Source organism: Mesoplodon bidens (genome assembly GCF_964165515.1).
Source record: "Mesoplodon bidens genome assembly, chromosome: 19".
Lineage (NCBI taxonomy): Eukaryota > Metazoa > Chordata > Mammalia > Artiodactyla > Ziphiidae > Mesoplodon > Mesoplodon bidens.
Genome location: NC_138179.1, coordinates 33,294,513 through 33,319,270, shown reverse-complemented (window position 1 = coordinate 33,319,270; position 24,758 = coordinate 33,294,513). Strand labels below are relative to the sequence as shown.

General features: G+C 57.5%; 1 protein-coding gene across 6 annotated transcripts in view; it reads right to left on the bottom strand.

Moving 5' to 3' along the window:
* AXIN2 (axin 2) overlaps positions 1-22,222 on the bottom strand; it is a 30,955-nt gene extending 8,733 nt beyond the window's left edge. The window contains exons 1-4 of one of the 6 annotated variants that reach the window (XM_081218018.1): positions 22,195-22,222; positions 17,751-18,685; positions 8,963-9,094; positions 1,570-1,672 (exon numbers count right to left, since the gene is read on the bottom strand). In XM_081218018.1, coding sequence (XP_081074144.1) covers positions 1,570-1,672; positions 8,963-9,094; positions 17,751-18,565 — 1,050 coding nt within the window. In that variant the 5' untranslated portion in view covers positions 18,566-18,685; positions 22,195-22,222. Of the gene's footprint in view, positions 1-1,569; positions 1,673-8,962; positions 9,095-17,750; positions 18,686-19,437; positions 19,784-19,832; positions 20,080-20,564; positions 20,950-21,198; positions 21,517-22,194 lie in introns of those variants that run through there. The other 5 variants (XM_081218014.1, XM_081218019.1, XM_081218015.1 and 2 more) reach the window with 5 other exon arrangements.
* Between the last annotated feature and the right edge of the window lie 2,536 nt (positions 22,223-24,758).

Here is a 24,758-nt window from a genome sequence, read left to right as displayed (position 1 = left end):
CAAGCTGCTGCTGGCTAATAGCAGAACACTGCTGCGCTCAGCTGCCTGAAGCAGATCTACCAAGGGAAAAGGGCACATCTCCAAACCGGGTATGGAATATAAACAGGCACGAGCACACCAGCCAACAGCGCCAACAGAGAGGACCCCCGCGGCCGGCTTTCTGTCCCCCTCCCGTCGTCTGGTACCCGTAGCCCCCGCCCCTCTGCCCCCTACTCCTCGTTTGCCTCCTGCTTTGGCCCTTTTCTTTGGGAGGGGGCGGGATGGGGGCAGCAGAGAGCCAACCTGCAGAGGCCAGCATCTCCCCACCCGAGCCGCAGATGAGAAAACGATCGCACACCCCAGGACAGAATCACCTATTCACAATCCTGGAGGGCCGTACAGCTTTGCTTAAACACACATACCTCTCCCCAGTGCCCCCACCAAGTCAAAAAAAAAAAAAATATATATATATATATATATATATATACACACACATATATGTATACATCATCGATACTGCTGTACGGGTGGGGGGGATGTTACTGAGGAGGGGATGCTGGAGGTCCCCAGAAAAGCAAACTTAGTAGGCTAATTTTACAAATTTAAGTCTGCCCTGGACTGTCCGAGGGGCTTCAGAGAGAAGTCCAACAGTCCGCACACTAATGCAACGTGGGATTAGCAACTCGATGTGTCCACTTCCGACATGTGACATCACTGACGGACAAATCAGATTCTCTGAAGCTGGCAGGAAGGACTCTAAGCAGAGATGCTGCTCTAAGCTGGGCACTCTCTTCCCCTCCCTAAGGAGCAGCTGGACCTCCGGGTACCGCAAGAAGCACAGCTCCTGAGACGCAGATGGGGCAGCTCTCTATGTGCTGCGGCCACGGGCTGGCTGCCCCCCGGGACCTGGAAATCGTAGGGGAGAACCCGGAAATGCCCTCCACACCACGCTGGCCTCTCATCTCAGTCGCAGGAAGGAGCTGCTCATGGGATGCTCAGACACTTATTGGGGGTAGATTCAACAAGCAGGCACTAAGCCACGTGCTGGGGTTGGAAACAGACAAGAGGAGGGACAGCCGACCTCCAGGGTTTCGGAGGAGACATGGCCGAGCACAGAGATGAACGGTGACTGAAACGACGCAGCCACGTGGGCAACGCAAGGAGAACGTCCCAGGACGCGACCCTCACTCAGGAGGCAGACCCCTCCAGCCTCATCCTCTCTCTCTTTCCTTCATTCAGTCGACCAGCAAGTGTTCAGTGAGCACCCACGACGTGCCAGGCACTGTTCTCACCTCCGTGGTGGGATGGACTTAACGGGATAGCCCAACGCAAAGCGCCGGTCCCCTCCCACCCTCCCACCCTTCGCTGCTTTGCTTCTTTCTCATGGAGTTTTCTTTTTTGAATCGAGGAAACAGAAAAGGCTGACTAGGGCATTGTGGGCGCCCCTGCTCCGGGTTACACCCCAGTGAACTGCAGATCGCCCCTTGCGTGGCCCTCCCCTGCCCTCCCTACCCCCCAGGCCCCAGGCGCACAGACCCCCAGCCCCCCACTCTTCCTCCCAGAAAAGAGCTGCCGACCGACCGTACTCACCGGGAAATGAGGTAGGCACACCTGGCCGTTGGCCTTCACGCTGCGATGCATTTCTCTCTGGAGCTGTTTCTTACTCCCCCCGAGGTAAGGAGGAATTCCATCTCTAGGGGAAAGGAAAGGGCAGAACCCACCGGCTCACGAGGAGGCCTTAGCGCACGGGCCGACTCACGCGCGCCCGCCCGAGACCCCGAGACAGATGGGACCACGCACCTCCTGGAGCTGGGAGCGCCCCAAGTCCCCAGGCGCCGTGGCCGTCCTTGCAGGGAAAGTCAGCCCAAGGCCCAACCGCCACATGTCCTGCCCCTCAAGCCTCTCTGGAAATGGCTCCCGCTCGGTTGCAGGAGTATCAACCTGGGAAGAGCTCGTGTCTCAGCTCTTGTCTTAGAACTGGGCCCACTGCAGTGTGAAGGTCCCCCTATGTTACAGGTGCCCCAAGCAGGAGACTAAGACCCCTTCGGTCCCTCCCACGGGCTGTTACCACGGCAATCAGGGACCAGACGCACAGAAGACTTAAGCCAGGCGCTGGTGGAGGCGTGCGTTACCCTCCAACAGTCAACCTCCCAGCCGTTCCCAAATGTCTCCTTTTTATCAGTCACCGGCGGGCATCTTTGGGCTCCTTCCTTCCCTCAGCTCCAAACCCTACTACCCCAACCAATGGATTCTCAGATCCGTAACCAATGTGGGCATAAAGAGAAAGCCCCTACTCCGCGGTATTCTGTGCAATTCATCCAAATATTTGAGTACCTACTATGTGCCAGACCTTGCTCTAGGCTCCGGGCAAGAGAGCAGCGAAGGAAGGGGATAAAAATGCAGACGACTGCCCTGAGGAAGCTTGTGTTCTAACGGAGTGGAACAGGTGATAGGCAAAAATTAAAAAGCAAGATCTATGGTAAGTTAGAAGGTGGTAAGCGCTGTGATGAAACACACGGCAGGAAACGGGGAGTGAGGACGGCTGGGGCGTGGAGCTGCGTTTTAAACAGGAGGCGGTGGTCACTGAAATCCTCTCCATGAAGGTGATTTCTGAGCAAAGACCAGAGGGCAGAAGGGCCCCATACGTTCTTCTTCATCACTGTATTTTTAAAAAGCAAATGGAAGAAGTTTAAAAACAACTCTACCACCACCACCTCCACTCCAGCTAGTTTGCACTAAAAACAGGACCTGGAGTTGCTATGATTTTTTTTTAAACTTTTGTTCTTGAAAGCAGTCAGACGGTCAAGGTGTGATTATTTTCCCATTGCTGTTCCTTCCAGAAGCCACTTATTTACAAAAGCCGCAGGGTTCAAACATTTCCATACTGAATCATCCTTTGGGGCTATAAATGTTGAAATCAGCTGTTTGGCTATTTCCCTTTCCCTGGTGTTTTGTTCATCAACGGGTGGCTGGCTCATCAGCAGTGGGTGACAATCAGCTGTGCCTAAAAATGACAGGAGCAGCCTGGGCCAACTGGTCGACCTCCAGCTCCTCTGTATGGCTGCGGATTCTGGAAGGCTGCTGACCTGGGCGGGAGAAAAGGGCTGCCGCCTCAGGGATGCAATACAGATACAGATGAACTGACCTGTGAACCAAACCTTGGAAAAGAAGCACTTTATAAAGTCCGATCGTACTGAGGGTACAGGCGGAGAAGACAGATCAACATAAATCAAGGGCTTACTCACGCGTGTGAGTCCTGTCCCAGGGAAAAGCTGAAGGGGGTCAGACAGCAAGCACCGTGGAAATGGTCAGCCTGTTGACCAGTGAGGTCAAGTCTCCTAGGCAGCCTCCTACTCACTAAGGCCTGGGACGGGATTGGGCCCATGAAGGCCAAGTAGGAGAAAAGGTTCTGAGTCCAGAAACTTCCTGAACCACGTGGAGCTTCGTTACAACTTTTCACCCCAGGATTACTCACAAGACGTGGGCCAGTCGCAAGCAGGACTGGCTTGACCAGCAACTAAGGGCCATGCCCGCCGACTCCAACCCAAGGCTGCCGGCCCCACCCATGGACTGAGTGATGTATAATCCAACTGCACCCTCACAAAACCCCTAAATCACCACATTTTATAGATGACCAGAGATGCTCCAAAGCTCTCCTGGAATCAGTCAGTAGGTCAGATCCAAGCTTCTAATCCAAGCCACTGATGGACTCCAGAACAGGCATCCTTAACTCAAACACGTACAGTCCAGGCCCAGCTGGAGAAGCCAAGCTTCACAATGGTCTGAATGCCGGGGGGGCACCATTTCCTACGCCCCACGGGGTCACCTGGCATTTTGAAGGGGTGAATGGGGGGTTTGGGGAACATCCTGGAAAGTCCTCCTGACCACTCAGTGCTCGCTGGCTATGGGGCATGCTGGCCCCCCATCTCTCGCCTAAAATCCCTTGTGGGGTGTGGGTAACGGCAGGGGACCAACAGACTGGGTCTCACGATGGTCTGAGCAACAACTTCTGCTGCCCCAGGGCTCCAAGACAAGGTCCATGTCCCAACCAACGACTCTTCCGGGGCCGTAATGAGAGGACGGCTCTGCTCCAAGCCTCTTCCAGGCAATCCTGGGGGTGGGAGGCAAGCACCCCGTGGATGCCACCGTGACACACCCGGGGCTGCTCGAGTCCCAGGAGGCCCCCGCCCGTCCCCTCCAAGACTCTGACCTTGAGTGTCCCCCAGAAGCCTTTGCTCCTGCCCCTCGCCTCCCAAGCTGAAACGAGCGGTAAGGCTTTCATTTCACACCTCTCTCTCTTTCTCTGTATAAAGCAGGAGAAAGAAAAGTGAACTGGGGGAGGCAGAGGGAGCAGGTCCCTGGCCACTTGAAGCAAGAGGAACAAATGCGTTTTTAAGCCACTCCTCCAACCAAGACATGCCCACCACAGCCAGGGAAGGTGAAGGGTCCAGCTATAGACAAGGAAACGCGAGACCAGCGCAGAAAAGGGAGACCAACTCGCAAAGGCTCAGAGGCTCAACAGGCACCTTCAAGGAAATGTGCCTTTAATCCCACCCCCACCCCGACCCCCCAGCCAAGAATCTTCTTCCAAAACAGCCCCTAATTCCAGAAAGGGGCCTCTCTTCTTTTTATCCAGGCTCTGAAAGCCTGTGATCAGTTTCCTGGCTTCTCAGGACCATGAGCTGACCCGTGCCTGCGTCTCGGTCCCTGGACGGCCTCCTTTAATTATAAACATTTTAGCTAACGCGCCCGCTGCCGGGCCCAGCTGTTTCTGGGGAGCGCTGGTTTCGAAGTGTGGACTCCATCCACTTAGTTGCCATTTAAGCCGAGCCAATTAGTTTAGCCTTTGGACTCGGCCGTGCCCGGCCTAACCTGAATGTTGCTTTCCGGTGGCTTTGAAATAGCGGGCTCACGTACACACACGTCCACTCGCATTTTCATTTGGCCACCACTCCGAAGGCGGCCTCTGATCACAGCCAACACTAAAGGGCCAGTTTGTAAGATAAGGCACTATTTGAAGTTCACTCAGATGCTTTCCCTGGGGTCCAAAGTAAACTCATAAATAAGATATAAGGAAATAAAAATAAATATTATAAAATAACCTGGGCCACCCTCTGTGTGAAAGGCGACGACAAGAAGGTCTCAGGCTGATTTTGGGACACCCTGAGCAGAAGCACCCTCCGATCGCGCAGATGCTGACTTCAGAAGCAGCTCTGCGCAGAGAGAGATGTCAGGGAGCCACCTCCATGCTGTCCTCCTAGCTTTCACTTCCTAACAGAGGCCACACCTGGGCGCCAGGAACCTGCTGCTTCTAGCGTGCCCCCCGCTCCTGCCACTGCAATCCTCCTACAGCCCCCCGCAGTCCTTCTGCCCAAGGGCTGGGGTTGAGGACTTGGCTGGGAGTCTAACTTTCCAAAACAAACAAACAAACAAAAAACTAAAAAAGCCATTTCTTCTGAGAATGTAGGTTTCAGAGCAACGGGCTCATAAGAGGGCCTGCTCAGAGGCCTTGTACGAAGACTCAACTCCCCAGCCATCTGAGACGGGGCTTCCTGTGTAGCGGGGAACCAGAAGTTGGCAGCGAGCCCTGGACTCGCCAAGGGCAAGGCCCCCCGGCCCAGCTTCTCCCGGGCCTCGGGCAAAGGCCCTGGGACTTAACTGCTTCCCTGGCAAGTGAGACGACTGCTTGTGTCCGATGAACTCCACCTTCTGGAGTCTACTGAAGGTGGCCCGTGACCCCTGCGCCTCCCGCCCCCTGCCCAGCTGTGCCCCTTCCCCAGCCCCCAGCAGGGCAGCCAGCCCCACCCCCCGGCCTCCGTGCCCATGAGAAATGGCCAGGGCTCCTTTCATGCCTCACGGGGCGCTCCTACTCACTAGCGTGAGGAGGTTTCAAAGGGGCCGCTGCCCCCTCATCCCGCTAAGCTTCCCCGACGGACGCGACTCGGTTCCGCTTCGCATCCCCCTCGCACTCTGTCGCTCGCTCGGGCTCTGCTCTGTGCCGGGCCCCAACTGGCCGAGCCGAAGAGGGCCCTAATCCCGGCCCAGGACCCCGGGGGACCTGCCCGACGGGCCAGCCAGCCAGAAAGCACCTCGCCCGGCCTGGGCTTTCAGTGCCTGCCAAGCCCGCGGGCCCGCCTGCGCCCCGTCGGAGTGGCTCTTGTGCCACTTGTGCCCCTTTCCACGCTGATGGTAAATGTGGGCCCGGCGGCACCAACATGCCCACGTGGGGTCTGGCTATGCTGCCTGCATCCAATAAGCTGCCCTAGAGGTTGGGAGGAGGACCAGAGGCCCCCCAGCGCTGACGTCAGAAGACGGGCTCCAGCACACGAGCCCCAGGTCCCCAGGGACCCACCCCGCCCCTTGGGGTCCTGGTTTCCTCATCCCCAGCCCGAGGCAGCTGCGCCCAGGGAAGGGCTGGCCACGCCCTGAGGTTCTGCCACGTGGGACCCAGGTGCCCCAGAGAAAAAGCTGCCAAATGAGGGATTTGCCCTCTGTCTCGATTACCAATACGGACCTTCCTGGCCCACACGCTGACCCTTGCCGCCCAGGACAGCTGACTTCTCTGATCCCGGAACGCGGCCTCCCCGGGCAGTGAGGGCCTTAAGCCCACGAACGCTGTAGCTAAAGGCGGGAAGGGCGGGCAAGGGCTCTAAAGTCATCGCTCAATAGAACTGGGGGTTTTTCTTCTGGGCATAAAAGGGGGTAAAAAAAAAAAGAGGGGAGAAGGCAGAACTTACTCCTCCCTTCCCCTCCCCCTTAAAAAAGAAAGCTGTGTGGTCACTAATAAATAAAAATAAAAGAGACTCAAGGTAGCTCAAAGGTCTCATTATCAACTATGGGGCCTCACATTCACGCGGGGCCGGTGGGAGCAGGCCAAGGGCAGGGGCCTGTCTGGCCCGGATCTGAGTTCTGTCTGTGACAGGAGTAGTTATGGGAGCACTGGGCATTCCTCCCTCATCTGAAAAGTCACAAGCGTCGGCCAACCTTTCTGACTGGGTCCTGTGAGGCTCAACCGGGTATGGGGACTACACCCAAGTTATCTCATCCTGAACCCAGAATCACACGTCCGTGACGAGGAGTCGGAGGCCAGCCAAAAACAACCTCGCAGAAAACTAAACAGAAGCCTCCTAGTCTAAAGGAAACTACATTTGGCTAAGGAGAGTCGCTCGATGCCCTCATTCAAGTCCAACTCACTCTTATTTTACACATAACGCTGACCACCACATCATCCAAACACTAGTTAAAAGCTAGAGGAATGCTGCTCCTGGAAACAAGTGCACACGAGCAAAAAAACGACAGTAGGCAGAATGACAGAGAGAAGAAAGAAAAACTATCTTAAGAAGGGGGTGTTAAGAAGGGGGGTGAGACACCCGTATCTCTAGGGGCAGAAAGCCTTATACAATCTTGAATTCTGTGAGATGATATTACAATGTAGAAGGAAAACAGACCTTGGGATTAATTATTTGAATCAAGAAACAAATTATGCCTTGCCTGATACTACTGAATAAACACAGAGCAAAAACACATTGTTTTAAGGAATACGTCCACCAAAGGATAATATTTTTCAAGTACAGTAACTTAAAGAGTTCAGTCGATATGGAAAACTTACCTCTGTGGAAGCCCTCACTTCTTCACTTTGGATGAATGATGTGTTCCCTCCCTCCATTTTCACTCATGCCAAAGTGCTATTCTTTTATTAAACTGGAACTTTTCACCTTAAACATCTCCCTCCTTTTACTAACAGGGGAATCTGAGGTAACACAATAAAAGCCACCAGGAAAATCAACAGTCGAGTCCCAAACCAACCCGTCAACTTTCCTTTCAACTGGTTCCACACCGCAGGCCAAGCAACAGATCACTGGCCAATGGAAACCAGATCATTTCAAACAAACTGGAAGAAGAGCCGGTCCCGTTTTGGGAAGCAAGCTAGAAGGAACAAACTCGACTCAAGTGTGCCAGAACTTAAAATGGCTCGACGGGCCTGCCTTGCAAAACGGTTCCCTTAGCAGAAGATCCTCCTCCAAAATGTTTGTAGAAAAGCCTCCAAAGACCACTTTTAGAACGGTGGTTCTCAACTGGGTGCTGGGAGACGTGCCCTGGGGAGTCGCGCCCAAGCCCAGGCCCCACCTCCTCCGAGCCTCCTGAATCAGAATCTCCAAAGTTGGCAGGAGACGGGGACGCCTGGTCCACCTCCCCACTCCACTCCCACCCACCTGAGACTCACAGAGGATCACTGTTCTCCATCTACAGAGGTCACCACTGCATGACCTCAAATGACCTCCAACTCAAAGCATGACCCTGCCCCATGGCCTGCTGACCGCATCAGACCACCCTGATGGCTTGGACTGCATCCAGAAATGCCAGCCGTCCATCTGCAAAAGAGCTGAGGTCAGAAACTGCTTTGGAGAAAACCCCCAGTTAGGGGCAGAGCCCCGGCTGCAGATGGAAGACGCCCGCCGACACCTGATGAGCTGAGTGACGGCCGCTTGAGCACATCCGTGAGCAAGCCTGGCATGCGGTGTCCTGGACGGAACCCTGGCTTTCTGACCCCACCTTCACTGAGCCCCCAGACACATACCCTTCCCAGGTCACCCCACCTCCCCACCTGCTGGCTCTGCAGAGGGACACCTGGATTCAAGACCCTCTTCTGCCCACCGGGAAGGCAGGCGAAATGATAACCGGAAGAGGGGATTTTAAACTCAGGGAATCTGTGGATATTCACCTTAACCTCCTTAGTTTGGCTTTCTTCTGTGAAGGTACCATTCAACCCCCTTCCAAGGCTCTAAGCTTCACTCCACCCAGGCGACCACGGGAGCCTCCTGAGCCAGACCAGGCCCACCCCTGGGGCCTACTCCCCTCCCATCCAACAAACATCCACGCGGACACAGCTGGGACTGGCAGAGCCGGATGAGGACCCTGCCCCACGGCCTGGCGGGTCACACCGCCAGCCGCGTATGTGGTGGGGAAACCAGAATATACTTACACGCTACTGTCTGTCATGGACATGGAATCGTCGGTCAGCGCATCACTGGATATCTCGCTGTCGTTGGCGCTGGTGGCTGGCGCGAAGACGCAGCCGGACCCCACGTGGTACGGATTCACCGGATCGCTCCTCCTGGAGGACCACAGAACTGCGTCACCGACTCCCACCCCAAACCCAGGGAACCGGGGGACCCCAGGACAATCCCACAATGTGCTCCAGGCCAGCCTGCTGCCCAGGGCTGGGTGCTCCTCTGGGCAGAAAGCAGGGGCCACAAAGGGGCCTGCTGAGCTGCAGCTCTGCCAGGGGACGGGGACCCCAAGGGATCTTACAGAGTTCTCGAGAGACACCTGGAGGGAGGACCCTGCTCTTGGAGGGGAGGCTAGGGAAGGACTGACGGGATGGAGTGTCCTCCCCCCCTGCACCCACCCCCAGGCCTGTACGGGGAAGAAGACAAGAGGACATCGAAACGTCCACACTCCCATCCCGGGCTCTGGGAGCGGAGATCTGAGAGGCGAACAACTAGCAGCTGGGCCTGGCGAGTGGACAGACGGACAGACAGGAAAGTTCAGGACGAGGTCCGGGGCTTCCGTCCTGCCCCGAGCTGGGCCTCGGCCCACAGCCAGGCTGCCCCCCAGCAGGGCCGCCGAGGGCCTCCGGAGGGAGAGGAGCAGCACAGCTGTTTCCAAGGAAGGTCCAGGCCCTGCTCCGGTACCTCTGCCCCGTCCTACCCCCCGACCTCCTCCCAGAAACTCCAGTGTGCCGGCCCAGCTGGGCTGTGTTCCTCGTGTCACCTGCTGTGTCACCGCGAGGGCCTCAGTGCGGGAGAGAAGGGAGAGGGAGCACCCGCCATGGTCGGTGGGATGCAGGAAGGGCCCTCGTCTGCAAAGACGAGGCCCCGCAGCCGCCCGATGGTCTGTAAAGATGGCCTTGGGGTTGGCAGAGGAAAGGGGCCCCTGAAAGGTGCCGGCACCTCCTGCCCGCGCTCACCGAGCCCCAACCCTCTCGTGAGGTGCCCAGCCCCGGTCTCCGGTCTCCTGGCACCCGTGGCTTGGCAGGCAGGTCCCCGTAACGGGGGCTGGGCAGGGGTACCAGGCAGACGCGGAGCACAGGCCCGCGAAGAGGTGCCCCTTACACACGTCATCTCATCCAGTGCTCGCAGCCCCCTGGGGAAGAGCGCATGTGCCCATTTGACAGATGTGCCCTGGGTGGCCCCGCAAGCACAGCATCCCTGGATGTGAGAGCTGGAAGCGGCGGGCGTGGGATGGATTCGTGCGGTTCCCATTCAGCCTCTCTCTCTGCCCCTGTTCAGAGACCAGCCTCAACGTTTCAAAACGCTCTCGCATAAGAGGCAGCATGAGTGACGTGGAAGAGGAAGTCCTGGCCCTGCAGTGTCGGAGGGGGCGGGCCGGGTGGCCGCGTGGCTCCCCGGGACAGGTGGGAGCAGATGTGAGGACCGGGGATGGGAGAAGCGGTGAACAGTCCTCTCCAGCCTGGGGCAGGAGGGCGTCAAGCTGGCTGGGTGAGGGGGGGCCTGAGGCTTCCCCAGCAGCACGAGGGGTCCGGGGGGGACACCAGGCTGCACTGAAGTGGCCATGAGGTGGGCAGGGAGCCGCTGCACAGTTTGGCAGGAGGGAGGGCAGCAGGGCTGGAAAAGGCGGGAGAACGGCTCGGTTGCTGTCCTCAGGGGGCCTGCCCTCTAGCTGCAGTGACAAAACAAACAAGAGTGACACTCAGAGGTGGAGCTGCAGCCGCAGCCCGAGGCCCTGGGGGCGGGGCCTGGTTTGCTCCCTGCTGCACCCTCGCCCGGCCCACAGCAGGGGGCCAAAAGCCTTGTCGGAGGCCACTCACTGGAGGCCCGGCGCGTGGAACCCACCTCCGGTCACCTGGAGGAGGCGACGGCAGCGGGGACCCCGTCTGTTGGTCTGACTAGGCTGGAACGTCAAGCCAGATCCCAGGAATGTGGCGTGGTGGAGAAGTGACCAGAAAGTGCAAACGAGGAACATGGCGCTTGAACCCATTGACCACCACGGCCCAGCGACCTTGACCTTGTCACCTGGACACTCTGGCCATTGAATAACATGGCCCAGCGACCTTGACCCTTGTCACCTGGACACTCTGGCAATTGACCACGATGGCCCAGCGACCTTGATCTGTCACCTGGACACTCTGGCAACTGACCACCAAGGCCGAGCGACCTTGACCTGTCACCTGGACACTCTGGCCATTGAATACCATGGGCCAGCGACCTTGACCTTGTCACCTGGACACTCTAGCCATTGAATACCACAGCCCAGCGACCTTGATCTGTCACCTGGACACACTGGCCATTGACCACCACGGCACAGTGACCTTGACCTGTCACCTGGACATTCTGGCCATTGAATACCATGGCCCAGCAACGTTGATCTGTCGCCTGGACACTCTGGCCATTGAATATCACGGCCCAGCGACCTTGACCTGTCACCTGGACACTCTGGCCATTGAATACCATGGCCCAGCGACCTTGACCTGTCACCTGGACACTCTGGCCCCCCTGCTCCACCCCCAGGATTTTCTACGATGATGCAATGAGGCTGGTGAGATCTTCCATGACGTAGAACTGGTCCCCACGTCCTCAGTGTGGCATTTCCAGACACCAGGGCAAGAGAGAGAGGACGGTGGTGAGAACCAAGGAGAGGCAGTTGGTCTTTCTGGAGAAGAGACGAGATGAGGGACGATTCAGTGAAAACGGTCTCCTAGCCGATCAGGAGGGGTGTGGCTCTGGGTGGTACTGCCACGGAAGATGGAACAAGAGGAAACGGCGTACAAGCCAGAAAGAAGACATCACTTCTCCATGGCCAGGGCAGACCCAAGGAGCAGGCGAGGGCAGGTCACGGGGTCGCCCAAGGCTTTAAAATGGCCCAAAGCCCACAGCTGCCTAAATGGGCAGCTGCCTCAAAGCAGGACGGAGAAGCTGATGGACTTCAGGAATCAAGTAACACGGAAATCAAGAGGCCGAGGGCTGGTGCCGGCTTGGCTCCTGGCCAGCTGGGTGACCCCAGGTGTCACAGACTCCGTGGACACAGGGCTCCACTAAAACAACGTGCAGTTCAAACACGGCCACCTGCACGGGGTCCGTATGTTCTCCGAGAGGCCCAACAAGGGCCCTGTTTATGGGGGTGCATAGGAACGCTCCAAAAAACCACCTGCCAACAAAAACAAGACTTCTTGGGCGGCATTGATCATGACAATTACATATCGTCAGTGCGTTTCCATGGTGAAGGCCTGTCCCGAGTACGAGACGACAAGCTCCACGAGGGCAGGGACAGGTCTGTCTTCCCCATCTGGGTCTCCCCAGCTGCAGGTAGCGTGGAGCTCGTGGCAGAAGCTCAAAGCTTTGTCCACTCTCCTTCTTTAAGGACCTAGGACCAAGCGGGTTGCTGAGGGGTGTTTTCGCCTAAGAGGCGTGGCATGGAGATCAAAAGAGCCAAAATGGCCTTAAACAGCCTTCACACACTCTTTCCATCCCTTCAGTGTTGCTATCTTCGTGGTATTAACACATTAACAGTGCCCCAAGTGTGAGGGTTGTAACTCAGCCTCTACAGGGAGAAAATGACTCAACAGAAACCCCTCCCTCCCCAACAGAAAAAGGCACCTCGCTCAAATCCCGAGTGTGGACAGAGTTCTGTGCTCCCAGTCAGACACACGGGTCCCAAAATAAACTCGTCTCCCTCCCTTCCAAAATAGAGGGCTACTGTGTGACCGGTAATTAAAAATGGAATATATTGCTCTTAGCTCAGTTGCCTGCAATAAAGTATTGGGATTTTCCTACCATCATAACAAGACAAGGCAGAGGAAGGTGGCAGGCCTGTGGGGAGAGATAGAGACTCAATTTTTTAAGAACTTTGTCAAAATCATCACGTAATTTCAAGAAAATGAATTAGGGCTGCTTTCTTGTGATCGCTTTAAAAAAAAAAAAGAAGGGAAGAAACTCAACCACACTACAGTAATTGTACCCAGATGCTTTGAGTATTTCTTCAGGACTGTTGTGCTCCCAGTTGCTGCAAGGGTTTTAAATTCCTCGGGAGAGTAAAGGCCTATGTACAGATTTTGCACCGGGCATCCATCCACAGACCTGGTTTGCAATTTCAATATGCAAAGGGCTTTCAGCTGTCAGGTAGCAGAGGCTCCTGGGACCTTAAGGGAAGGGAAATGTGGGCTCCTCCTCTGCCCCCCACCACCATTCTTATCTCTTATCTCAGTGAGATGCTGCAGACTCCCGCCTGCTCCCCAGACACCAGGGCAAAGCCCATACAGAGAGCACAACAGACGTGACCTTTGGGACCCCTTTCTGGGTCCCCTCTCACAACAATGCAACTTAAAAAGCATTGGCTTCTAAGGCTGTGTGCTCTTCTTTTCAAAAGCCCTCTGACAGGGGCTTCCCTGGTGGCGCAGTGGTTGAGAGTCCGCCTGCCGATGCAGGGGACACGGGTTCGTGCCCCGGTCCGGGAAGATCCCACATGCCGCAGAGTGGCTGGGCCCGTGAGCCATGGCTGCTGAGCCTGCGCATCCGGAGCCTGTGCTCCGCAACGGGAGAGGCCACAGCAGCGAGAGGCCCATGTACCACAAAAAAAAAAAAAAAAAAAAGCCCTCTGCCTGGAGCGAGAGAGGCCAGGCACGCAGATGGCATCAGGCAACACCCTTCTGAGAGCAGGCAAACTTCGACAAGCGACAAGCGTGTCCTAGCAAAGCGCCCTCCTCAGAGCCTGCATCCGCTCGCTGTGGCCCGCTGCTTCCAGCACAGCTTTCCTCTTGCGTCATTTTCTTTGATGATGGAGGCCAAGCTCGATTCCAGTGGCTTCACATAAACCAGCCCCATCAGCGAGCGCTCTGGGGGGACAGGAAGCGCTGGGAGCCGGCAGAGGGCCACCTGCTGGGCCCCCTGACTTTACGTGAGGCCAGAGCGGAGGGTCCAGTGAGAGCCAGGTGAGACCGCCCAGGGCAGGACAAGGAGAGCATCCCGACCCCAGCTCCGAACTCCACAGCCCCTCTGCACACGCCTCCACGCTCCAGGTGTTGTGTGTGTCTGTGTGTAGTCTGTGTATGTGTGTGCAGTCTGTGTCTGTAGTCTCTGTGTGTGTGTGTAGTTTGTATGTACGTGTGTGTGTGTAGTCTGTGTATGTGTGTCTATGCCTGTGTGTGTGTGTGCCTGTGTCTTGTGTAGTCTGTGTCTGTGTATAGCCTCTGTGTGTGTGTAGCCTGTGTCTGTGTGTCTGTGTGTGTAATCTGTCTGTGTCGTCTGTATATGTGTGTGTAGTCTGTGTGTGTGAGGTCTGTGTCTATAGCCTCTGTGTGTATATTTTGTATGTACGTGTGTAGTCTGTGTGTCTATGCCTGTATGTGTGCCTGTGTGTAGTCTGTGTGTGTGTCTGTGTGTGCCTGTGTAGTCTGTGTCTGTGTGTAATTTGTCTGTGTGTCTGTGTCTGTAGTCTGTGTGTGTGTGTGTATGTGTAGCCTGTGTGTAGTCTGTGTCTGTGTAGTCTGTGTATGTGTCTGTGTGTAGTCTGTGTGTGTGTCTGTAGTCTCTGTGTGTGTGTAGCCTGTGTGTCGTCTGTGTGTGTAGTCTGTGTCTGTGTGTAGCCTGTGTGTAGTCTGTGTGTGTAGCCTGTGTGTCTGTGTGTAGTCTGTGTGTATAGTTTGTGTGTGTGTCCGTGTGTAGCCTGTGTGTCTCTATGTGTGTTGTCTTGTGTGTCTGTGTGTAGTCTGTGTGTATAGTCTGCATGTAGTCTCTGTGTGCGTGTGTGGCCTGTGCGTGTGTGTAGTCTGTGTGTATCCGTGTGTAGCCTGTATGTGGTCTGTGTGTGTGTCCGTGTGTAGCCTGTGTGTGTCTGGGTGTAGTCTGTGTGTGTAGTCTGTGTGTGTCTGTGTCTGTAGTCCCTGTGTGTGTGTAGTCTGTGTCTGTAGTCTGTGTGTGTGTGTGTGTCTGTGTGTGTGTGTGTGTAGTCTGTGTGTCTTGCCCTGGCTGTGGGTTATTTACAGGGACCATCAAAAGCCCAGGCCTCCTACTGGACCACTCGCCAACCAGAGCCCCTCCCTCTGAGGACCATGCCTGCTCTTAGGCTCCAACTCTTTACATGAAACCTGACACCACGTCAGTAAGGACACAAACAAGTCATTAAAAACGAGGCTGCTCTAAGCACTCAAGGAAATCAAAGGGCTTAAAGACCAGCCATGTCCTTGGCATCCAGCTGCCCAGACTGCTGCTCAACAGCTGGTGAAAGGGACCGACCCCTGGGCAGGACTCCGGGTTCCTGGTTCATCCACTGGACTGACTTATCAGGCCGTCCACAGGCCAGGCACCTGGCCTGACAAGTGGCGGGGAGGCAGGCTTGCCTTAGGGACGATCCCACATCCCAGAACCAGCTGCGAACGCAGGCTCAAGATCAGCAAGCAGAGGAAGCTGAGGCGTGGCGGGGGGGACATGCTGAAACTTCACAGTGAACACGTGCTCGAACCCGAGGCTCACTCTCTGAAAGTGGGACCCGAACCCTGCTGGCCCTTCTCACACAGCCGGTGATGAGCACTGTTAAGTCAAGCCAATTATAATGCTTTACGTCTGTTCAGACATTTCCCTTCACAACGGGCTTTCCTGTTGATTATTTTGGTCCTAACATTATAGCAACCTGTGACATAAACTGAAGGGAGGGTTGTCCACTCACTTTACAGAGAGCACACGGGCTTCAGAAAGACTTCAACCCGGGCGTAAGAGGCCGTCCGGGCTGCAACTCAGGCCTCTGAGTAACTCGGGGCAGCTCCTAATAACACACCTCAGGCACCCATGAATACCTTGCATGTTAAAAAAAATACCGGGGTGTGTCTTAATTTCTGATGATGCCCAGGTAAGATACATCATCTCATCCCAGCAGTGGGAGAAAACACACACACGAATCTGGTACGGAAACCCCAGAGGCCAGCGAAAGGTGTCATTTGTATATGAACACCCACGGGTCCCAACCAAAAGGCAAGCGCTGACACACAAGGCACCCCAGGCCCTGCATCCAGGGTCTCCGACGCTCCCGAGGGCCCTCCCCATAAAGCTGGACCCTAGTAACAGCCCGGCTGGGGGCTGTGGAAGGGGGAGGGGCTCGCCAAGGCTGGGTCCTCCTGCCCACCCACGCAGGGGAGGGGTCACAGCAGGGTCCCACCTGGGGAGCCTGTCTCGCTCCAAAACCACACAGGGCGCTGTTTACAAAGGTGGTGCTCTGGGCCCTGACACTGGGGGACACAGAAGCCCCGCTGTCTGAAGGCTCCCGGAGAAGCTGCCTGACCACAGGCCTTAAGTAGCCTTGGCGACCGCTGCCAACCTGGAGGGCACGGAGGCCAGCGGGGTTTACCCAAACGTGCACCCAACAGAACAGGGCAGGGGTGGCAGGTGGCCCGTGACTGCCAGCCACAGAAGCCAGAGCCAGTATCTTCCTCCAAAACAGCCTGAAGCCATAAGCTTAAAGATCCTGAAACAACTCCGATCACGTGATCCTTGGCTCCCTCGCAAAAACCAATCCGTTCCCACTTAAGGTGTAGACCAGATGTCTGCGCGCAGACGACCGGCTGCAGGCGCGCCCCCTGGTGGACCCAACACAATCCTTCCCTCCCTGCAGGGCCACCCCGACATCACAGGCTTCCAGGCTCAGACCCCGCTCCTCTGCCTCTCCTCCTGCCTCGGACCCTACAGAGGGAGGGGAACCTAAAGAGAGACAGCCGCCAGATCGCGTCTGCCTTTCCGAACCCACGGAGCCGGACACAACGGCCAGCGAGATAAGCTGCTCCTGGCCAGCCCCTCCCCTGCACGCTGTCCGCAACAACCTGCGATTGAGAGGCTCATTCTCTTTTTGGATATTTGGAAGGGGAGAGAGAGAAAGAGACAGAAAAACTCATTCTAACAGGAGGTCTGAAGTTGCCTCCAAAGGTCAAGAATCTTGAGACTTGGCCGTTCTATAAAGAACTATTTGTCTTTGAAGCCTCGAAAGAGAAGGTACTCTTCCCTTCTCCAGTCTTCTGCGGCCAAGACCTCTTCTCCTTCAGCACCAAGCAACGCAATAATCAACTGGGGTCTGATCCTCGGCCGCAAGCATTGAAAACCCAGAATAATGTATCAGCAGACTCCAAAGCTAAGGGTCCTGCATTCGGGAAAGTCACCGGGCCTCCCCTCCTTAGGAGGGTTTCTTGCAGGGTTAACATCTCATTCCACAAAGAGAACCCGCAAGCTCAGCTGTTAAGCCCATTGCTGGCTCTTATCTGAACTTAAAGCTCAACAGATCCCACTTATCCCCACGGTCAGTGGGCACGCACGTTATTTCCTGGGGCTCTGCCACAACCCAGGTGCCTCCCTGGCCACGTTCATCCTACTCCCTATTGCTTAGCTGTGAACAACCCCTTCCCAAACCGGTGCCTGGTAGCTGGTGAGTCATCGGCATGAAAAGCTGCCGTCCTCTCTCCAACCCCCCCCCACCAAGACTGGCCCAGGACAGTAAGTAACCCCCATTAACGCACACTGCCTGCCACTGTGTGAATTCAGCACTGGAAGACTACAGGTATTTAGCTGTGTGTGCATCGCTTTCCCACCCCTTTCAACAGCAAAACGCAAGATCGAAGGGTTCATGGCCAGCGGTCCGAGCTCAAGACAGGCCTTTGTCAGCCTCAGCAGCACATGCATCCGTCCATGCATCCTACTTAACTCAAAACATCTGCAAAGGCCATCTCATCCTCCAAGCTCCCTCCCCCAGCCCCTCACCCTCCACCAAAGGCTCACCTGTATCCATTCTCGACAGTTTCTGTGGACCTCACACTGACTGTAGCCCTCAGAGTTTTGCTGGACAAGCCAACCACGGTGGGGGAGAGTTTGCACTTGAAGTCGGCGCAAGTCCACTCCTCTTCCTCATTCAGCGTGGGGAGGTAGCCACACACGAGCTTCAGGCTCCCCAGCCCCCCGCTGCTCACGCAGGCTGGGTTTTCACCCCCACTCCTCACGTATTCGAGGTATATATCAGAAGTCAGAAACATCTGGTAGGCATTGTCCTCCATCACCGCCTGGATCTCAGTCTGCGCCTGGTCAAACATGACAGAATCGATCTGCTGCTTCTTGATGCCATCTCTGATGTAGGTCTTGGTGGCAGGTTTCAGCTGCTTGGAGACAATGCTGTTGTTCTCGATGTACCTCTTGTAGATCGCTTTGGCTACTCGTAAAGTTTTGGCATCCTTCAGGTTCATCTGCCTGAATCCATTGCAGGCAAACCAGAAGTCTAAGGTATCCACGCATTTCTCCCTCTCCAGGAAAGTCCGGAAGAGATAAGCACCGTCTTGGTCACCCAGCAAGGAGTGCAGGGACTTGGTCCACCTGGTCAGAGGGGAATCCGGAGACGCCCGCCCCTCCGGCTCCCCCAGCCCGTCCTCATTCCGCCTGGCATTTGAGGAGACAGGCAGGGGTTTGGCGACCGGGCCCTTTCCCACCCCGGGCTGGCACGGTGGGGTCTCCCCTTCTTCGCCCGGCACTGGGGGCCGCGGGGCATCCTCGCGGAAGCTGCTGCTGGGGTCTGGGAGGCGAGGCACCAACACAGCGCTGCTCATGGCCAGTGAGTTCTTCTCGCTGAGTTGAGGAATTTTTTTTTCTCCTTGCAGTTCCTCTCAGCAATCAGCGTGGTCTCTCTTTCTCTCTCAAGTCAGCAGGGACTCATCTGAGCCTCCTTTCTGGGAAGAAAAGGAAGGGGGGGGGGAGGTAGAGGGAGAGAAAAGGGTATTGATATAATCAAAACCAGATCTACCCAACATCAAAGCAAGAAAGTAAACAGGCTTTTCAACTCCTCAAATTCAAATCAAGCAACCCAGCTATCTGCGAGGTGCTCATCTAAAGTATCAGACGCAGCTTTTTCAAAGGCGAAATCTGAGCTCCCTGCACGCTTGGGGGGGGGAGGGGGAGGGGGAAGGGGCGGGGAAGGGGCGCGGGGAGGGGGGGAGGTGGGGCGGAGGGCTCGGGAGGTGGAAGACACCAGCTTCCAAAAACCCACCGGCCCGGGCGCACGCAGGACGGCCCTCCCCTCCCCTGCCCTCCCCTCGCCCCGACAGCATCCACTCCAAAGACGCGCACCCCGCGCCGCTGGGCTGTGTGCAGGTGAAACCAATTTCGGTAAATTTCCCCACTCGGCTCTCCGCACAGATAACTCGAGCTCCAAACGCGCCCGTCCCCGGCATCTGGTTCCCATTCCCCCCACCCACCCCTTCCCCCTGCGCCCCCCCTTCCCACTCCTTAAAAATTCAGAAGAGCCTCGACCGAGGAGGAAAGCCCGCCCAGCACAGGGCGGAACGGGCGCCCGGACTCCCGGCTGCAGCCCCCGCCCCGCAACCCAGATGGAAGCGTTCGCTGCGCCCCCGCCTCCCGCCAAGAATCCGGCTCAGTCTACACCTCGGTCTTCCGGGCTCCCCCAAACCAGAAAACCACTCACTCAGACAAGGCTTTGATCTTCCAACTTTGCCAGGGAGCAGAGAAGCCTCACGACCCGTCGCCCCCGCGCCCCCCGCCTCCTGGAGCCGCAAACCCTACAAAACCGGATCAGAAACCGTCTCACGCTAACACTGCCTGTGCCAGGAATCCCAGACTCGGCTGACCTCAAGCCTCTTTTTCCCCAAAGCAAAAAGTCTTATCTAACCAGTAAACCAGCCGCTTTCCCCAGCAAGGGGAGGATCAAACTCGGGAGAGGGCAGGGGAGGGGGGCGCGACCCCGAACCGGGGGCGGGAACCCTGGGCTCCGGGTGGGCGCGCGTGGCCCCCGTGCGGGGCCTCAGGCCGCCGGTAGCGCCGCGTTCCCCGGGCGGAGGGGAGGTGGGGCGGCCCCGTTACCTGGAAGACCAAGGCGGCCCGAGGCCCGGCTCTCATCTCCGCCGAGCCCCCCCTGCCCGCTCCCCGGCCCCAATCCACCCCGACGCGTCCAGAGCCCCGGTGGGCGCTCGCAGCCCCCGAGCCCGGGTCGGAGGCGCCCGCAGGAGAAGCGCGGAAAGCGGCAGCCGGTCCAGCAATGGCGACGCGCGGAGGCTCGGCCTCTCCGCACGAGGGGCCGGGGCCCCGGGGCGCGGGGCCGGGCGGCAGGAGAGACGCGGGGGACGCGGGCGCCCCAGGCTCGGGCCGCTCGGGCGCGCAGACTGAGCCTCGGCCGGCGCTCGGGGCCCCTCTGCGCGGACCGGGGCTGGGAGGGGAGGACGGGAGGGGAGGAGAGAGAGGCGGGAGGGGGCGGGGGGAGGGGGCGGGGGGCGCCGCCACCCTTTCATCCCACCTCCCAAAGGCACTCCGGCGCACACTCGCACCCAGACTCCCATCCAGCACCGCCCCGGCGCGGCGCCCCCGGGGGAGGGGATCTGCCCCCGCTCCGCCCCCGCCGCGGCCGCCACTCGCACAAGTCTCTCCGCCGGGCCCCCGCCACCCCGGCCAAGCCCCCCGGAGCGCCGGGCGCCGCGCCTGCCGCCCCTCTCCGCGCCCGCCCGGAGCGCGCCCCGAAATAGCCGGCCTGCCCACTTCAAAGGGCCGCCCGGCACATCAAAGCGCGCGGGCCGCCCGCCGCCTCGGCCTCGCACTCACCAGGGGTCCGCGCGCGCGCTCCGCGCCCAGACCTCGCGGGCGCCCCGGGCAGGGCCTCGGCCCCGGCCCCCGGATCGGCTCGCCGCCGCGGCCCCGGGCCCCCCCGGGCCGGTCCCGGCGTCGGGGAACATGGGGGAGTCGCGCGGCCGGGGAGGGAGTGCGGGGAACCCGGCGGCAAGGGAGGGGGCAGAGGCGCGCCCCGCCGCCCCTCTTTCTGCGGAAGATCCGAGTGGGCCTCGCCCCCGCCGCGGCCGCCCTCGGCCCCTCCGGCCCCCGCCCGGTCCGGCTTTCGACACGGGCCCCGCTTCCAGCAGCCACTCCGGGCACCCAACGTCCTCCGGGCGCTTCCAACAAAAACTGCGCCGTGGATTTCACTGTGTACTTCAAAGGCGCGTGCCGGCGCACGGTCCTGAAAGGGAGGTACGCGCCCGCCGCGCTCCGGGCCTCCCCCCGCGCCCCCGCCGCCCCTCTCCGGGGCCGTCCGGCTCACGGACGCCCTCCCGGCCCCCTCTCGGCCGGGCCGGACCCCCTCCCGCGCCCTGCGCCCGCGACGCGGCTGGGCGCGACCTCGCCCCCGGCCCTGGGGGGGCCCGGCTCAGAAGCGGCTCGGCCGGGGCCGCGCCTCCGCCCCCACCTTTTACAGCACAGCTTTCGCCGGGGGAGACGGGCGCCTCGGACGCCCGGCGGCCCGGCGATCCATGACTGCGAGGGGTTATTTTTATTTCCCGGCGCTCGGCTGGTTACCGAGTTGCCAGGACCTTATCAAAGCGTAGCCGGCTCCAGCCGACTCCCCCGGGCCGGGCCCGGGCCGCCAGTGATCCTGCCGCGCCAATCACCGCCGCGCTCGGCCGGCCCGCGCCTCCCGCCTTAAAGGGACAGCGCCCCGCGCCCGCCCCGGCCCGGCCCAGCCCGCCCCCGCCCCCCGCCAGGCCCCCGAGGCCACCCGGGCGCTCCCGGCCTGAGTTCTGATTCCGCCTTTCAAGTGCTCTGGCCTTTTTGCTCTGGCTTCCTCCCCCGGCCTGCTCCGTCCTCCCCAGCTCGGGAAAGCAACAGTTTATTGTGGCATCCTGGCCATGGCAAGAACTGCAAGCAGGCGGGTTTTTTTGTTTGTTTTTTTGGTTTGTTTTTTTCTATCATCGAACACTTTTCTACCTCTGTTCAAGTTTCCCTGGGAATTTGGGCTTGGAGGAGCTTGTCAGAGGAGTGGCGAGTCCCGGGATGGGATGGCCAAGTGTCACAGGAGGGACGCGGACCTGGACGCAGAAGGCGCGGGCGTGCTTGTGCGCTCCTGCCTCCCAGTGTGAGTTAGTGTGAGTTAGGGTCAAGGTGCGTAGTTTGTGGATGTGTGAAGATGGGGGTGTGACTCTGCCAGCAGAGGCCTGAGTGCTGGAGAGGGGCCCTGTCACCTCGGTGGGAAGCAAGCCTCAATGTCCTTGAAGATTTAACCCCAAATTCCCAACCTGGCCATCAGGACTCTCCCAGCATGTACATCGACCGTCTTTCTGTATCAACTGCGTAGGCAACACTGTCTTGGAAGCATCCCCCCATCCTCCCATATGTTACATATTAAACAGACATGGGATGTCTTTTTTCTCCGTCGACTCTCAGTTTTCATGTATTGAAAACTCACCCCATTGTCACCTTTGAATCCTTCGCAGCATCCATCCAATAACGTTTAGGAGGTACAATCTTCTCACTTAAAGTAATAAGAAAACATACCACAAATCCAGAACATTATTTGCTTGTCTGTTGCTATAGAATGATCTCTCATATGATGAGCTAATAATTGATTTTTCCTCCTCTTAAAAAACATAAAGGTGGGCTTCCCTGGTGGCGCAGTGGTTGAGAGTCCGCCTGCCGATGCAGGGGACATGGGTTCGTGCCCCGGTCTGGGAAGATCCCACATGCTGCGGAGCGGCTGGGCCCGTGAGCCATGGCCGCTAAGCCCGTGCATCTGGAGCCTGTGCTCCGCAACGGGAGAGGCCACAACAGTGAGAGGCCCACGTACTGCAAAAAAAAAAAAAAAAAAAAAAAAAAAACCCATAAAGGTGGAGCCCAAATTTGTCCCAGAGGTGAGAGGAAGAGCTTGGCATCCTCAGAGCTGTGGCCTTCAACTCTATTCACTTTTTCTTTATTTACTTCCTTAGTGAACTGAATGGACGACAAACCCTTTTCAATGCAGAGGTGCCTCGAACCTTCATTACCCCTTTAGGACTTTAAAACATGTAAGAAGTGTGTTTCTCTGTCTGTTTAGGTTTCCGTAGGAAAAGAGGAAGAGGATGCACCACCCCGTGACCTGCTGGAACATGACAAGCAGCAGGGAAGATGCTCTCCCGGCTATGACACAGGACCAGAGCTCTGGAAAGCCACGCTGCCAGACTTGTCAGCTCCTGGGCACCGTGGGGGGGGGGGGCATCTCCCTCCCCAAGACCTGCCTCTCTGTGTCCATGCTCTGCTCCTTGGCTCACCTTCCCAGGTGGCCAGGCTGGCATTAAGCCAGTGGTCCAGGCTATGAAACACATGGCCACCTTGGGGCACACCAGGAAGGCCAGTGAGCGGGTGTGGCCAGATGACTCAGCCCTGCCTTGGGACAGCTGCTGGGTGCAAGGAAACTGGAAGCCAGTCCACTTGAGGTCAGCTCCCTCCACCAGCCCGGCCTTTCAGAGTGCTGCACACCCACCCCGTTGGGTGACCCGGAGAGCCAGGAGCAAAGCTGTCCCTGTGGTTCCCAGGAGTCTTTCAGCCACAGAGGGTGTGATCCTAGGGCCAAAAGTGTATACAGAAGGGGATGAATTGCCATAAAAGCGTCTGCAATATAAACAACAACAGCATGTGTGTGTGTGTGCGCACGCGCACACACACACACATGCGCACACATAAACGCACACACGCACGCACGCAATGTGAGGGAGGGGAGGTTGCAAACTCCAAATATCCAAACATGCAAAATCAAAATAAACAATGATCAGAAAGAGGAGGCTTTCAAAAAGGAAGTGGAAAGCTGGTCTTCATGGGTGGTTTTCCTCCCCTCCACTGCCTCCCCGCCAGCGCTAACCATCACAGGCTCGGCTTTAACCCAAGGGCTCGCCTTCTGCTCCCTCGTTAGCTCAGGGCTGTAGCGACAAGAAGGGCGGATGGAGATAGCGCCACAGGAGCAAGGCTGAGTTCAGTTTGGTCCTCTCAGTAATAACCCTTCGGGGAGCTTGGTTTCCAGAACAGGTGCTCGGTCACCTTGGGCCAGTGACTCTCCTCCCCCCAGTTTACCCCTCGCCTGTCCCCTGGTGGTACATTTCCCACCCAGCAGTGGGGCTGGGCTGGGGACCCAGAAGCCGGGAGCCCTCTCAAGCCTCCAGGTCTCCGACTACTTGTTGATAACATTTCTGAAGGGGAATCCAAAGTCCTTTGCTTATACCCGGCCCCTTTCTCAAGATAGCACAGTTTTCCATTTTCCCCTTCTTCCTGGCAGCCGCAAGGTCATGTGACTTGTTGTAATCCTGCGCGGTTGCCTGGAAACTGGAAAGCAAGGTGATGGATTTCTGCACATGCTCGCTCGCCCCTCCTTTAAAGACAAACCCTACCGAGGATCAACAGCCCACTTGGCCTAAGTGCAGACAAGTTTAATAAAGCAGAGAGTAATTCTTTTCTGCAATTATGTACTGGGCTGAAATCCTAGAATCCCAGAAAACTCTGGGCTCCCTGAGAGGCATCTGGCCAGATCTCCAATCTTTAGTCAGCCTGACAAAAACCCCTCTGGAGGGGAAGTCACACCGGCTGCGACTTCAGAGGAGCTCGGACCCAGGACATCACTCTTTAAGACTCCATGACTTTGTCTTTTATTTCTTTGGAAAAGTGGCACCTTAGACAATGTAGCTTTGTTTGGGGAGGGGGGGTGGAGAGACACTCAGGTAACCTTTCTAGAGACTGCAAGTCACCTAACCACTCTGAGGCCCTGCCCCGTGTGTTTACCTGTGAAGTGCAGGGAACACCCCTCAAAAGGCTGCTGTGAGGTAAACACCCAGCATCATGCTTAACACATCGCAGGTGCTCAGAAAATGGCAGTGATTTCTGTGCAGTCACCCCATTTCCTCAATAGCCTGTTAGCTGTTCTGGGAAGAAACTCCCATCTCCGCAGCAAAGATGCCCTCCAGTTAGGAGTCACACTCTGGGCTGGAGGCCTGGAAGCTGAGCAGGGAG